Genomic DNA, 16,054 nt, shown 5'->3' on the forward strand with positions numbered 1-16,054 from the left:
GAGAGGACAGCGTGGAGGAGACAGCAGCAGAGGCCCCTCCGTCTTTATTACCACACGAGGGTGAGCAGGGAGGGACGGCTTAGATCTGCGCTTCAGTTTCTCTTCGTTTCTGCCTCTCTCTCTCCCTCTCCAACACCTACCCTTCCATGCCACATAAATATGATTATTCCTTGGTTGGAGGAGTGCCACATAGCCAGAGCCTCTGATTTGGCTGCACTGGAGCTCTTTTGTCACGTTAGTGCACACGTCCCGTTGCATTTGTTATGATGTGTGGAGAGTCACGCATGTCACATTGCCTGGACAGCAAACAGTAAACACTTCTGACAGGAGCTGTTGGGGAAAAGGGCTACTTAATGGCTGGACGCTTCCAAAGCGACAAGATAATATAAAATGGACATCACTTTTTGTTATGTCAGCTATTTCTGTTGAAAAATGTTTTTCAATTTCTTCTCTTTGTGTCGCCTCGTGAAATGAGAATATGGCCTACAAGCAAATCATGGGAACACACACACACGCATATACAGTATATTTATATATATATAAATACAGTGTACAGAAAAGAAGGAAGAGGAAAGGAGTTCCTAATGTGTACCATGTGGCTAACAGAGCACTTTTCATCACTATGCTCTATAAAGATGTTAATAAACACTAATGGCTCCATGAGCAATTAGCTACATTCTCATTTGGGTCCATTGACTAAATTGGTCTTTAGTTTAAATGTTTGTTACCTGTCACGGAGGAGTAAGTACTGTAATGGACACTATGTCACTGTTAAAGGCACAGATTTAGAGTTGAACTGCATGACTCGAAAATGACGTAACAGCTCAGACTGTAACCTTGTTACCACTTCAGTCCTGAAAAGGTTAAGCTTAGAAGGATTAAAAATAAAAGCCTTACTGATGTTTTATTGCCATAATGATACTCATCATCCTCGTGGAGGATTATTTCAGAATACCAATTGGTGAATTACATGGGAGAGGCTATAAAACATCATTACTGAATTTGCCCCGTGCACAGTCTCTGAGAAAAATATTCTGTTTGCCTTCCCTTCCGACATGTGAGTTTCCTTCCATTTAATGGAAAACACAACAATGTGACCTGAACGACACAGCTGCGCATACAGTGCCAAATGTTTTTCAAATTATATTGTGATGAAAAGCAAACAAAACACACACATTGTAGACATTCATGTGCGCAGACCTATATATATACACATATACTGTATATATCAACTTTCCTATGTTGTGTGCCAGATGCTTGGGAGCCACAGATCGGGTGCAGGAAATCAGATACATGTGAAAAAGGCAGCACGGCGGGCCGAGAAACAAACTTGTTTACCTTGTAGAGGAGCATAATGACCTGTCGCAACTTGAGCTTGTGGAAAACGCAGACGTCATACAGCGCAGATACAGCCAGGACCGTCACTCCGAGCTCCTTCCACAGCATGCTGCAGGCGGCGCAGGCCAGGCTGCACAGGAGCCAGGCCGCCAGTCGCCAGGGCCCGGCGTGGCCCCGCAGCGCGCAGTGACGAATGTAACACAGCAGGGACAGCAAGAAGAACAGCGCGGCGCCCTCGTCGGCCCGGCCCACGATGCCCGCCACCGCCTCGGTGTGGATGGGGTGCGAGGCGAAGAGGAGGCCGGCCAGCAGGCTCCACAGGCCGCCGCCGAGCAGCAGGCGAGCCAGCGAGGTGAAGAGCCCCGTCACCGCGCCGTGGAAGGCCACGTTGACCATGTGGTAGCCCCAGGGCTCCAGCCCGCCCGCGGCGTGGTTGAGACGGAAGGAGAGGGTGCAGAGGGGCCGGTAGGACTTATGGCTGCCGCTGTGCGTGAGTAAAGTGCCCCAGAAGTCGTCGTAGAAGATGTTGGTCCAGGGGGTCTCCGGGAGCAGGTCCTGATTGGTCTTGATTGCTCGGCTGTGAAGAGAAAAGAAAAAAGGTTACAGTGCTGTGGATGGATGGATGGATCAGATTAATAATTGATGTAGTGCTGAAAGCGACCATGTTTGTCAATTCAATTCATGTCACTGCCTCACTGTCTGACCACTTCACCGCTCTGTCAAACTCAATAAAACAGCTACTTCTGAAAAACAGTGTTTATTCTTCTGGCAAGGCACTGCAGCTTCTCTGGGGAGGATTCACAGCTATTATTTGCCAGAGCAGACTGAGCAGAAAATATAGGTTGCTGTGAAATGATTTTTTTTTTTTTTTTTTTTTTTTACATTTGCTTAGAGTTTTTTTTTTTTCCCCCTAGAGAGTCTGGTCATGTGGCATTCACAAACAGAGAATCAAGACTGTGAGCTTCAAGGTCCGGGCAGCCTCGCCACCGCAGCCACAGCTCTTACAGCTGTGGACTCGAGGATTAAGCAAGAGCACCACGCCCTCAACCACAAACAAATACAGGCACGCTGTAGGGGAACGCCATGTTGGCAAAATGCAGTTTGGAGAGAAGGCGACCTGGGGTGACGATCAACATGGGAGCTCTGAGTTTGTCCGCCGCACGCAGAGCTCCAGAGAACAGCAGCAGTGGTGAAAAAATAACAAAAAAACAGAGAGATTTACTCCTTGTCCATGTTTAAGGACGTTTTTCTAAACACCATATGTGTACTTTCTGCCCCTTCTGCCCCTAAATATGAGGCAAGAACGACTTCCCTTCTGTTTAGGGACGAACCTGCGTGACCTAACCTAATGCAGCTACATCAGCCACCAGCTGTGTGCGCCAGCGGGTGGTGAGGATGAGCAGCAGGGGTCAAGGAAGAAGAAAAGAAAAAGGCACGTTTCTCCCAACAGGAGTCCTTCCATGTTCAGTGTTTTTTTTCTTTTTTCTTTTCTTATCTTTTCTGCTTTGCAACCAGGCGTCTGACCGAGTGACAGGACTCGTGCTGCTTTCTCCAGGAGATGGTGACGCCACCGCTGCTGCTGATTATGATTTTAGGGCGACAGAATGAGACCCCCCGCAGGGAAGAGGAGGTGGTTGGCATTAGCAGAGCAGAGGTGTCGTAATTAAACGTGTGATCGATGGGACGTGGCACGTGATAACAAGCCAGGAGCACCGGGGTTGTAATGTGTCCTCATCGGCAGTCACAATTAGCACACTCTATTAGTTCAAAAAGGGAGCTGGGCGGAGAGAATATGCGAAGTTTAAAGTGAAGTAAATCAATTAAAATAAACATTAAAGCGAGAGAAAGCGAATGAAGTGAAAAAGCAAGTGGACTCTGAAAGTAATGAAGTGCTTCCTCAGCCGTCCTCCACCTCTTAAGCATAACACTTTACTTTGGCTAAAGCCCACTGAACAACTGCCACCGCTCTCAATACCAGAAAGCTCATGGGGGGAGTTTGGTACGGTGCAGCGGAGATGGCGGCATTCATCAAATCGCTGTGGAAAAAAAAAAAAAAAAGAAAATCAACTGGCTCTCGAATAGAAATAGCCCTTCTTATAATGGATCTAAGGGAAATAAATAGCACCTGGCCTCAGGATGTTGGAAGGGGCGTAGAAATAATCAGCTGGGATATAATAGAAATGCCTTGGATGTCAGCGCACAGATGATTGGGTTTCTCTACCTTCTCTCTAGTCAGACTGACGGAGGCTCCAGCCCTCCACCCGGCAGGCTTAAGAGAAGCTGGTAGCCCAAAGTCTCCACTTCATGACTCAGATATGCCAGTTTATTTTCTCTGGCCCATTTGTCAAGTGAGATCTTCATTCCACCGCAAGATGCTCACATAAGAGGCATTATGGTTCAATTACATCTCAAAGCTGCTTTGGAGACAAGTGTGCTCTTTTTCCATTGCACAGTGCGGACCAGCCAGCGAGGCCCAGATACGTTATATATTGCCTCAAAACCACACCAGATTTTTCTGGCAGAGAAGCACGGACGAAAAGCCTGCAGTGCCAGTCAGTCAAAACAGAAAAAGACCACTGCGTTTATGGCCCTGGTTTCCTGAGTCGCCCTGCACAAGGTTCACCTCTCAGATTGTCTCCTTCTTATATGTTGCGACGGAGCGAGGGGGGGTGTAGAGCTGCGAACGCACTGCGGTTGACAAGCAGAGAATCGAGGACCGTGGAGAAAGACGGCGGTGTAACCTCTTAACCCGATCGGAGCAGATGAAAGGGACACACCCACATCTGAATTGACGCATTTGCATTATAGTCTAACTAGTCATGGTTCTTCCCAATCTATGCCACGTCATTAATCAAATGGATTTCTCCTTTATCATCATCATCATCATCATCATCATCATCCTCTACCACGCTCGGGGGGCCAGCTGGAGAGAGAGATTGAGTTTCTGCGGCCGGTCGGGACCATTTCTCAGCGGAGCTGGCGGCAGCGAGGACCTCTCGGTGCTCTGCAAACCTTTTCCAGCCGGGAGCACATTCCTCTCTCCCCCCCACCATCACCATCCCCACCCCCTCCTCCTCCGACCGCCATGCAGCCTGCGCTCCGACTCCCAGAGGAACGGAGGGGATCATGTGGCCGCTAACAAGAGAAGCCCCTGAAAACTTCTCTACCTCCCTTAACTGCTCCTCAATCATACTGCTCCTGGCTGCCACCCTGAATTCGTCCACAGCGGCTCCGAATCCCAGTCATGCATCTCGATCTGTCACATTCTGTTTGCTTGTCACAACACGGACCGAAACAGGGAGTGAAGTCAGAAACTATAGATTTATTTTTTGTATGAGGAAAGACTTTGATTATTTCAACAAAAGCTGGTGTATTTGTGTAGATACACTACTGTATGTACAGCTTTTGTTCCTTCTGTATACATTACACTGTACACAGTGCTGCTAATTTGAATGACTATGGCGAACCCAGACAACCCCAGAAAAGTTAACATTTCCTCAACTCAGAAATGAATTCACCATAACAAAGATGTGTGATCCTGCTGAGGCGAGAAAACCAAAAGCAGCACAGTGTCGTCTGTTGTCGATGTCAAAGGCCTTGACTGACTTCTTCTTCTGGCGGCTTCTTTCTATTCCAACACCACATCAGAGAGCAAACGCAGGACCCCGATAATGGCCCACTTCTTCTATCATGCAGCGACTGTTCCCAGTTTGTCACAAAAGCTGTCACATGTGTAAGATATTCATTGTTTCTGATCAAATTTTTAGTTTTTCCCCTTTCAAACAAAATGGAAAGAAGTCTTGTTTTTATTATTCCGCTTATGTGGATAAATGGTCCTCTGATGAAGGACAATGGCTTACACAGAGCTGTAGACCATGTAATTATAAAGAGTGAAATCAATTTCCAACATGAGCCTTATTTGAACTCTTTTTTTTTTGTTGCCAAGTTCAAAAGAATTTCCATGAAAAATGCTCCTGCTATCTCCTTATCTCCTCAGCTGGGGAATAATCATGTGAGAGCTAACCTCTTTACCCCTGGAACAGTCTCACTTATAATATGAATGCATGAGCAGGATGAAAGGGGAAAAATAGCCAAGTCCAATGACCAGAGGATCCCATGTAAAGAGGCTTTCGTAAAAATTGAAGATTGATTGGCTTTTTCGGTGAAGAGTCTGTAGCGGCAGTTGCATCACATACGAGATGAGGCTGGATATCAGGGATGAGATTGAAAACCAAGGGCATGTCATCAGGGTTTGTCCTTTACAAGAACTCAATGAATTTCAGATGAAGCCTTGAGTGAAGTGGAGCTGTACAACCAAACAACAAAGCCTCCTCTAAAGTCCTCCAAACTCTGAAGGAGGAGGACATGAGAATAATAAAATAACTGTCCTCACCAAAGGTCGCTGGGACTCAGACCACAGAATACAACACAACACAATGGCAAACAAAGTTTACCCATATAAGGAAGGTTTTGGGAGAAGGTTTAGTCATCATTATAATAAATAAAAGTATCAACGAATATCAATTTTATGTGCCAGGTAGTCAAACCCTTTGACCCAGGAATTAACCGCCACCACAGTACTGTACAGACACAACCAGACCAATAACATTCACACTGATTCCACAGTGGACTAACCAGCACATAGTCTGGACGCTAAAAGCCGGCCCTTTTATAAAGCACAAAGCATATAAAGATTTCCATTTGTGACAGCATGTGAAAAGAAAATCAAATCTGGTGGGTGTCTGGGGAAAGTGATCGAAGGTCTGCCAACTATATGTCATCACCCGGCTTCAATATCTGAAAGACGCACAGTGGTATTTTTAGACTGCCCACAGAGACACCGCTCTGTGTTTCCGGCATGCTCTTTTGTCTAATGTTTCTTCCCATGGGCAAGCTAGCAGGTCATTAATAGCATACCTCCAGTGCACTTATGGCACCTAATATAGAAAAAAAGGTATTTTCCTTTTGCTAAAATTATATATTGCACTTGTTTTCTTTATTACAATGCCAGAGAGCAACAAAAACAGGTCTAAATATGTCTTAATGGCATAATTTTAATGGGTTATTTAAGAAAATATTAGTCTTTCTGCTCTTAAATCTTTCTAATGACATGAAAAACAAACACTGTGTCATTTTGTGCCTTAACAGAACGGTGATTAATGTATTTAGCCAACTATCAAAAAGCCAATTTGCATACAAAAATGAGGGTGCTGGGGATGAAAAGAATGAAGATGAAGGGACATAATGAATGAAATATTTATATTATTTTGCAGCAGTGTTACAAATAGCATCTTAAAGCATGGAGATATAGATCAGAGTGACAAGCCATTGGCAATACAAGCCAAACAAGATAAAACATAATCAAGCGTTAACATTTTTAGACTCGCTCGGCCAGGGAGAGAAAAAAGAAAAAAAAAATCAAAAAACACCTGGGTCCCATTCAACATGGAGATAAAAAAGGTGCAGATTTATTTTGGCTGGGGTTTAGTTTGCTCTATCTCTGTATCTTCAGGCTAAAATGCAATTAATAACTCCACTATCAAAGCGTCAGTAATTTTTGGGATATTTCAGCTGTAACAAAGAGGCAGTATACAGTGAATGAAAACGGGGGACAAACGGAGAAAGTGGCTGAGTGGTATAGCTCAGCTCACTGTAGCAAACACACCACCAGTGAGGCCTGCCGTAAAATCCCCATTGTAGTGGATGAATGGCTGCTTTCTTTCTTTTGACATATGCGATTTGTAAGCCCGTAGTAAAAGCTCTTAATAAAAGAAAACAGCCTCAGGGAGTGCTGAAGAGAACAGTGAACACTTTCACCACAAGGCATCATTTTTTGTTATTTCGGCAGAAGATGCATCTCATTTTGCGAGTCACATCTTTTCATCGAAAATAAGAAATTTTACATAAATTGACAAGACTGTGGAAAAAAAGGTGGATTTGAATTTGTGTTCCCTTTATGGATTTTTCTTTCCTGGGAGCAAAAGGGTGTTGGCTGGACACCTGATGCCTCCCTCCATCACTGTTATTAATGAAAGGCAGGAAAGTGAGGATGGATGAGATACTGGCAGAGCTAATGACTATAAAAGGTCAGAGATACGCTAATTAGGGCTGAATCTGCCTGAACGTCCCCCTGTACTCCTAAAGAGGAACTCTACCCTTTGGTGTTCTTCTGCTCAATATTACTTTGTGTCATTATAGTGTAGTGTTTACCTTTTGGTGTGTCTCTGCCTCCTGTTTCATCCTCAGGTAATATCTTTCTGTATTCACATTTCAGACACATTTCCCCTTTTGATTTTAAAGCCACTGGCATTTGACATTTAATGTTGATATTTCTGGATGGTTCGATTTTCTTTCCCTGCGATGGAAATATCTTGTTGCAACATCACATTTCACGTTTCCAAGATGCAACTCATGCATTTGATCAAGATAATAAATATACATGGGCATGTGCAAATATTTCATCTAATGCCTCGAGCATTGCGGAGTGTTTTATGAGAGCATGTTTTAGTAAAATACATATCATATCACGAACCTGCAAGCATTTAAAAAAAAAAAACATAAAAGGAGCTCTCACTAAGGGCTTTTTAAAAAGGGATCAAAGCGTTTTCCACAGTGCAACATGCAACACTGTGTCTAATTCACCCAGCAGCGCTCCCTAACTAAGTGGAATAGGTCTTCCCCTCAGGGAGGGTATTTGCATTGCTCCACTGGCACAATCATACACACTCACTCCATTTCATGGCACAGTAGACAAGCAAACACAGGGACACTGAGACGTTGAGTCTCGAGCAGGACGAGCTCGTCCAGCTCTGCAGAGTGTTTGAGCTCGGTGAATACCCCGCGCCTGCTGCCTAGCATCCCTGATCAGCCCTTTGTCCTGAGCGGGACAAGCACAGTGAGGCATGGCCTGAATACTGATCACTAGAGCTAACCAGCCAGTCAGGAAACCAACCAACCAGTGAGCAATACTCCACACTGATCCGGCCAACCAGGCTGACAGAGCAGGAATCCTGGCAGCACCAGCATTGAATCCCAGAGCTTGAAGTTGCCAGGGGCATTTATGAGACTTGCTCAATCTTCTCATGTCCAGCAGAGGCCTAAGGGCCACCACCCACTTTTAATAAAACTGTCTGGAAGTCTCCCTCTATTACTTTCCCTATTACTTACTGACCAATAGATGTCAGTTCCTCAGCACATAAATGCTTTTTAAGCTAAATATCCAGTGATTAAAGTATTTTAACCACTTCAGTTACTATAAATAGAAATATTGCAAATCCTTTTACTCTCTAATTTCACTTAATGACTGAGAATGTTGTTCCTGCTCTTTAGCGTTAAACCGGAGCCTCAAAGAGACAAAAACATCCTTGATCACTGTCCATCACTGCATTCCCAACAAATCCCATTAATGTCAAAGTCCCCGTTTCAGTCCAAGTGTAAAAGTTGTGTGATGTTTATAGTGAGTTCCAGGTGTAAAAGCCAATTACAGGAGCTGCCCGTGCAGAGCGTGGAACAGGGTGATATAGTACACTCTGATTATTGTATCCAATAAATCTGTCAGCATGCGCAGGGCTGTGGCCAGACAGCAAAGAGCTGCTGGGTCACCACTGTAGGCCTCTCCCTTTCCCTCTCACACACATACACTTAGATCCAGATCCCTCTCTTTCTCAGGCACTTACTCCTATTTTCTTTCTGGCTAAACAGAAACTGTTGCTTTGTATCTGTCACTACCACTGTCTTCAACTGGCTGCCTCGTTGGTAAAGCAAAGCACACAGGGCTGTCGGGGGTGGAAGAACTTTCCACAGCTGGAGTTCAGATGTTTTTCATAAGAGCTGGTTTACTGCTTGAGGGTGAAATTCAAAGGGAACCCCTACACTTCTGCATGGTGATGCACAAACACCTGTCTGTAAAAAAAAGAAGAAGGGGGAAACAAGCTACGCTAGTTAAAAGTCATGCCAGCAGCTTGGTGAGGATTTACTGGTAAAAATGGTACTTTGAGACAAAGGCTAACATTAGTATGTGAAAAATGCTAACAGCAATAATGCTGTCGTAAAACAGCCCAATGTTGAACAATACCGACCATGTTCAACACCTTAGGTTAGCATGTTAGCGTGCTTATACTTTCCTATTAGTTTGTGGGGGAAACTCAAACAATGTCATGATCTCCCATCCAATAGTTGTTGAGATATGAACCCCAATAGGCAACATACCGACACTGACAAACCTACAGCCTCAGTTACATGGTCATTTTGAAACTGACAGTAAACATGACTATTTTTACCAGATATAATGTGTTCTTGCTATTGAATTAGCATCTCCAAATTAGATTGCTGGACAAATAACCACTTGATAAGTCTACATTACTAACACGTGACACCATATTTGCTTTTCTAATGGACTTGACATGTCTGCATTTTGCTCATTTTCTTAAAATGTCCCCATAATGGTCACCAAATTGAAAAACTCAATTTCTCGTGTGTCTTCTTAGGCTTCTGGAAAATTTAACCAAACAGGTTTTATTGAATAAACGTCACAGCCCAACAAGAGTCAAGAACAAGGCCTTTGTTCTCAAACGAGCTCTACCTCCATGTTTCCCCTCAGCCTGACCCATGTCTAATGCTGCGGTAGTCACCCAGACTCTGCTTGGATGGGGCCACTCCACTGCACTCCTCCTCACAACAGGAGGGCTTTTGTCACGCTCTGACCTTTTTGGCCATGTGGTAATAAATTAGTTAGTTTTGTTCCTCCTCTCGTGTTTAGAGTGCTTCTCTTTCACATGGAGAGGGAGACCAGTGCAGGGGAGGCTACTCTTCCAACGGCTTGCGTGCGAGACCCATCCGGCCTGGCCCACCACTGGGCCGTTTAATCGTTCTGGTTTTGGTTTTGCAGGACGCTGACCCATGGAGGGGGTTCAGGGGGAAACCTGCACCAGGCAGATGGGACCAGCAGAGGAGGATGGAAAAATCCTGTACAAGCCAAGAGCCCAGAATAGATCTCTTGTCCAGCGTTTTGCCATCCTTCTTCCCAAACCCTTTTGCATGGAAGGGCTTCACATAGCACAGCAGCCCTGAAGGATGAGCCCGAATGATGGCACATCACCGCAGAGGCCCTCCACTCACTGATGTTTATTGCATGGAGGCTTAAGTGCAGGAAGAGCCTTTGAGAATGCCAGTGGAGCAGAAAGGAGAAGACATCTTTAGTGCCCCGACCGTCTTATATGTTCAGCATTTGAAACAGCTGTGCCATGTCCCAGTTCTCTTCACTGCTATGAGCCACTCGTCTTTAAATGTGAAGTAGCTGCCTGAGTGAGTGCAGGAGGACTCCGGGAGCTCATCCTCTTGCCGGCGTTGTGATTAGCGGCTATTTTCTGGAAGCTCCGTGCAGTCAATCACACACAAACAAATATCAGAGAGTGGGCCAATCAGCTTAAGGCCCCAACGGTGTAAGAGAGGGTGTGAAGTTGGAGAGTAGGAGGGAGAGAGCAACTGATTACTTTTCTCTATCCTCACAGCTTTAATAGATATATATAGTATATAACCCTCTGCAGTTTACCACTGCTCACCACAAGACAGCAACCAGAAGAAAGCATGGAAGCTTATTTGGTTAATTGGGACACACACACAAACGCTCAAATACACACACACACACACACAACGAATCATTACATTAATGAATGGCAACGTTCAAGGATGCAGCTCTGAGTCATCTCATTAGATCCTATCACAACAGGCCAGTGTTCTCACACTGCACTCAGCCCAGCCTTTTTTTAAACTCCCCCCATTCGGGCTCCAGTTCCCGGCCCTAATTGAAGGCACATGTAGCCGACTCACACAGAGATCGAGAGCCCCCTTCGACAGCCACGTGTATGTGTGGAGGCTGTCAGTGTTAACGTGGAGGGACGGGGGGGTTTGTGTTCCCTCGGCGCTATGAGCACAGGTCCTGCAATAACAGCCTGGACTAATGCAGATCTGATAGCCCTGATATCGCCGCCTCATTGACTTTTGCTTGTTTCTCAGATAGCAGAGGTCGGGCGTGAGCTGCTACACGGGGCGGGAAATCAGGGTAAAGTGCGATTGTAATCTGTCATTTATTCCAACTTAAATTGGAAACGGAAAACTGGGCTTAAGGGGGTTGATGCATATGTGCTATATACTCTGAACAGAGAGACACACAGATGAATACAAAAGGAAGAGAAACACTGAGGAAAGCAGAGCCTCAGTGCATCAGGTCCATCTCCGTGGCCTGAGGCTTCGCATCAATGCAAAAAGGGAACCTAAATCTCTCCAACGTCGCCTGCCTTTGCGTGAGACTGTGCTGCCTTGTAAACCTATAAACATGTCAGAAAGGAACCCACATAGCCTCTTACGTGTTTTTTAAATGCTTTGTCTTCCACATGGTGTCAATTTGCATTTTTTGCAAAGGAGCTCATTTACGCATTTAAAAGTTTACAGGAACCAAATCACACAAACCCTAACCGCCTCTGTAACCAGTGCCTGCATGTGCCTATTTTTTTTTCTTTCTTTTTTTTTTAAAGCAGACGTTGGATTACCTCATTTTCGTTTGCTATTTAGAAAGCCTTAAATCTCTTAAATACATATATTATAAAAAGTAATCACACTGCTCGGATACAAGCCACACTTCACTTCAGAAAAACAAACCACTGTTTAAGTGACTCTGTACATAATATAGAGATTACATGAACTGATGGAGTACATCTACAATCAGATATTGATTTTCCTTTTCCTGATACGACAAGACCAATCTGACGCCTGCAATTCAGTGTCAATGTATCTAATAACAAAAGCCTTTGTGGCCTGAGATGGCCCAGAATGGAAAAAACGCATCCATTAACAGTGATGTTTCCCCCTGTATCTTCATGTCTCCTCTATATTGTGTTGTCATTCCCCGTCCACGCACCACAAAAGACCTTCCCCCGGCTAATCTCTTTCTCTGAGTCAATAACATTCACAGGCAATTTTCTTCAGTTCCCATTGTCAAGCCAAATTGAATTCTAAACTAAGATACAGCATATACAGCAGTCAGCACTATTGGATTTCCTAAAACCATTAATTCAACGCAGGCCGTGGTCGGCTTTCACATTTCACCACAATCTACGTTATACATATCCCAACGCAAGAAATGAAACTAAATGAGAACAAAACAAAGCCGCAAGCCAGATGAGTCGGATGTTGTTGACGCGCCTGTGAATTACCGTGGAATGAAGTGAACAGAATCAATTGGATAAAGTGAGCGGTAATCAATGTGTTTTTACTAAGTCTCCCCCTCTGAGAGCAGGTATCACACAACAGCAATCTATAGTGTCTCAGTCCTGATGGTTAAACAGACAGCTGCTTGTTTTCTTTTTCTTCTTCCTACCTGGCTCCACGGGGAGAGACGCTCCATTTCAATGATAACAATAATACCCCGAGAGGATTGTGTGGAAATTGGGAAACAGCCCCTCGGTGTTGATGAAATACTGAGTGAAAAGTGGGGTCTGCGTTGCACGAAGCAAAATATATATTTTCTAAAATCCTACTACAAATGTGGAAGTTAGGGCAAGCGCGCTGGCCTCGGAGGTTTGGGAGCTCGTATTTTTTTGATGAGGGGATATAAAAGTTTGGCATGACCGAGATTGGATGTTACAGAGAGTTAGTGGCAATAAATTGATGCCGAGTAAAGCTGGGTTGGAAATTTCACACGGACCAGATTGATATTACCCAAAAAAAAAAGAAAAAATCGAACCCAGCACTGTAGATGGAAGTTTTTCAACTTAACTTGGACTTAGTGAAAACTGTGCCAAATACTACAGGCAGCGTGATGACCTGAATGACTGAGAAGGGAAAAAAGAAAAGTTTTATTTCCCAACGCTTTTGCTGAGGCTACCCAAGAGGTAGCTGTTTCCCTTTGATGTTTCCACATACTGTATTCCTGGTTAGCGGCGCTACAACAAAGGGCCATGTGGTGCCGAGGACCACAGCACCAGTAACTGCATGTTATGCTTCGCTCTTGCAGGTCTGTGCGGTGCAGCACCTACAAATCAGTGCCATTCGTGTATTAAACCCTATAGGAAACTGGTGAATGATTTTATAGGCGACATAAAAATGACATCCCCTCCACAGTTTAAAACCTTTACAGTGAAATCCTATAGCTAAAGAGGGATGGAGATTTCATCAAATTGACATCATTACCATCCTATGTGTGCCGTGTTAATAAAGTGTCAGGGTGGTACCATCACTACAGGGCCATGACAGAAGTTTTCTAAATTAGCTCGGCCTCTGATATAATGAAAGAAAGAAGAAAGAAACCTCCTTGACATGTGTGTGAGACATCAAAAAGCTCCGCTCTATAGATAAAAAGAAAAAAAGGAAACTTAATAAGCCTCAGAATATAAAGATTTATGGTTGAAAAAGTCAGACATGTTAGTGGACATGGAGACAGAGGGACATATATTAAGTTTTTAATGCAGTATCCAGACTCCTGACGCCTGTTTTTTTGGCTCTTTAATTCAGTCAAATATGATAAATATGTCCACAGGTCTGTTAGAAACAAAGGCCTTTCTAGGATTCATGTGGTCTTTGGAGGTTATTCAGCCGCTGGGGGACTACTTGGAATGAGGTGCGCTCTCCATTGGTTGAGTCGTCTCCAACGCATGCATGCATGCATGAGGTTTTAATTTCTCCAGCGATGCTTGAATTTAATTTAGAGCAAAATGTTTGAAAGTGAACCACGTAAACAACAATCCCTCACTCCGGAAAAATGTTAATGAAACTCCTTCAAGCAAGAATCTCGTTTCAAGTATGAAAAAAAAAAGATTTTATTTTTATCACGGGTATCTCAATGAATCTATCAACATCATCAGCTCGGCTCAATAAACGCAGCGAAACCTCCAGAGCAACATTAAATCAAAAACCTCTTTTCTCCCTTCTTTACTTAGGCACATTCACAGCGATAGAAAGACTTGCATTCATGGCATTTCTGGAATACTTGTTGGTGGCATATTGTAGGTGGAGCGAACAAAGACGAGGGAGTGGATGCTAAGGAACTGGGGCCCCCACGTAGGAATCACAAAGGGGCCCGGTGGAGCTCGGGGCTGAGTGAAAGGGCCCTGACAAAAGGCTGAGAAGAAGAAGAGTGGTTTCTGGGTCGGGCTGCAGGGAGAGAGGAGGCAGGACCCGGGGCCTGTGCCCACGCACCGAGCCCCCGGGGTCTTGGTGAGCCGCTGGAGCACGACCATGTGTGGTCCATTATCACACCCAGCAAGCAGGGAGCACCACGCCTCCATCAATGGGAAGACGGATGCCCCCTTGCTGATTGCCCCAGAACCTGGTAAGAAAGGCTCCAGGAACAAAGGCACCCGCCCCATCGGGAGAGGGCCATTGAAAAGGTCGCAGGAGCATGCCTGTATGGGTTTGCTCCTCTTCTGCATGGGACAATGGGAGCTGACAGGTGCTGGGAGAAGACAGACAAGAGGACGGTGCCAGAGAGAGGAGACGGATGGGGTTTGAGCGTGGAGGTGGATGACGAGGATAAAGAATGGGTTGACGATCCTCAGAAGCCGACAGCTTCCTGAGGGGAGCACAACAAGTGTTTATGTCCTACATTTAGAGTTGGCCTGTTTATTGTGGGGGCAGACAATAGATCCCTGCAGAGTAAACATGGCAAAGTTGAATTCTGCCAGTTGAAAGACAAAATTCGCTGTTAGCGGGACTGTCTGGTATGTGTGTTTGCCCGGTTCTAAAGACTGCTTGCTCCGCAACCACCCTCGAAGTCATTTAGCAAACATGTCAATATTTCCAGTCTCATGCGTTCAAGCAGAAGCACTTGTCAAAACACGAGAATAAAGCCATGACTCATCCTTCCTTTTATTCATTTGTCTTCATCCGATCTGACTGAGAACGCCGCTGCCTTCGGGAGCAGGAAACAGATGGAGCTGTGTCCTTCATCAGATCAAAAAAAAAAAAAAAAAAGGCAGTTCAGCCTCTGCCTGCGTCAGCTGCTCCCTGTACTGTTTCCAGGTCAGCCGCCAAAAGGGGGCAGGGAGCAGGCAGCGAGTCTTCTAAGGAAACCGTTCCTTAAGGAATTGGGGTCAACAGAGCAGAGCAGCTGACCTTCCCAGCGCTCAGGATCACAGATCAGGACAAAACGGAAAAAGAGGAACGGGAGGAGGACACTTACGTCACTCCCCCAAGTCCCCTTCCGTCCCGTCATCACTGAGCAGGTCTCTTACACAAGAGGCTTTGGCGCCGCATTATCCACCGCTAAACAGTGGATGAGAAGGGGGTTCAGAGCGGCGCTGGCTGGCTGATGCTGCTCATCAGAGACTACAATCCCTGTCCGGGATGTCCAGCGGCTCATATCTCACAACTGTCACTGCGTATCCATCAGCGCTGGGCATGTATAGCGCATGAACCCACACCCTTCACACGGCGCTCAGCAGCTTGTTGCAGTCTGTGACGGATGCCTGGGAGTGGCCTGGATGTGCTTGAGGAGCTTAACAGTACCCCTGTTACCATGCAACAGGCTGTTTGAAATCAGCTTGGATAAGGTTAAATAAACGGGAAACAGTGAGAATGCTTTGGGCTCAGGCAGAGTGGTGTGTCTTGATGTTATAAAATATGATAGTTAATGTTAGGCAGCTGTAAAAGCTGCAATTTCTGTTTTTTTTTTTGAAACCAGGCTTCTCTCCTGGTAGCATTTAAGTGATAACATGAATGAGTC

General features: G+C 45.2%; 1 protein-coding gene across 1 annotated transcript in view; it reads right to left on the reverse strand.

Moving 5' to 3' along the window:
- The window catches only part of tmtc2b (transmembrane O-mannosyltransferase targeting cadherins 2b), a 90,020-nt gene that overhangs the window by 46,431 nt on the left and 27,535 nt on the right, over nucleotides 1-16,054 (reverse strand). Inside the window, exon 2 of the mRNA XM_083973670.1 lies at nucleotides 1,339-1,915. Within this exon, the coding sequence (XP_083829796.1) occupies nucleotides 1,339-1,915 (577 nt within the window). The remainder of the gene's footprint in view (nucleotides 1-1,338; nucleotides 1,916-16,054) is intronic.

The sequence above is a fragment of the Trachurus trachurus genome (genome assembly GCF_905171665.1).
Source record: "Trachurus trachurus genome assembly, chromosome: 6".
Taxonomy (NCBI): domain Eukaryota; kingdom Metazoa; phylum Chordata; class Actinopteri; order Carangiformes; family Carangidae; genus Trachurus; species Trachurus trachurus.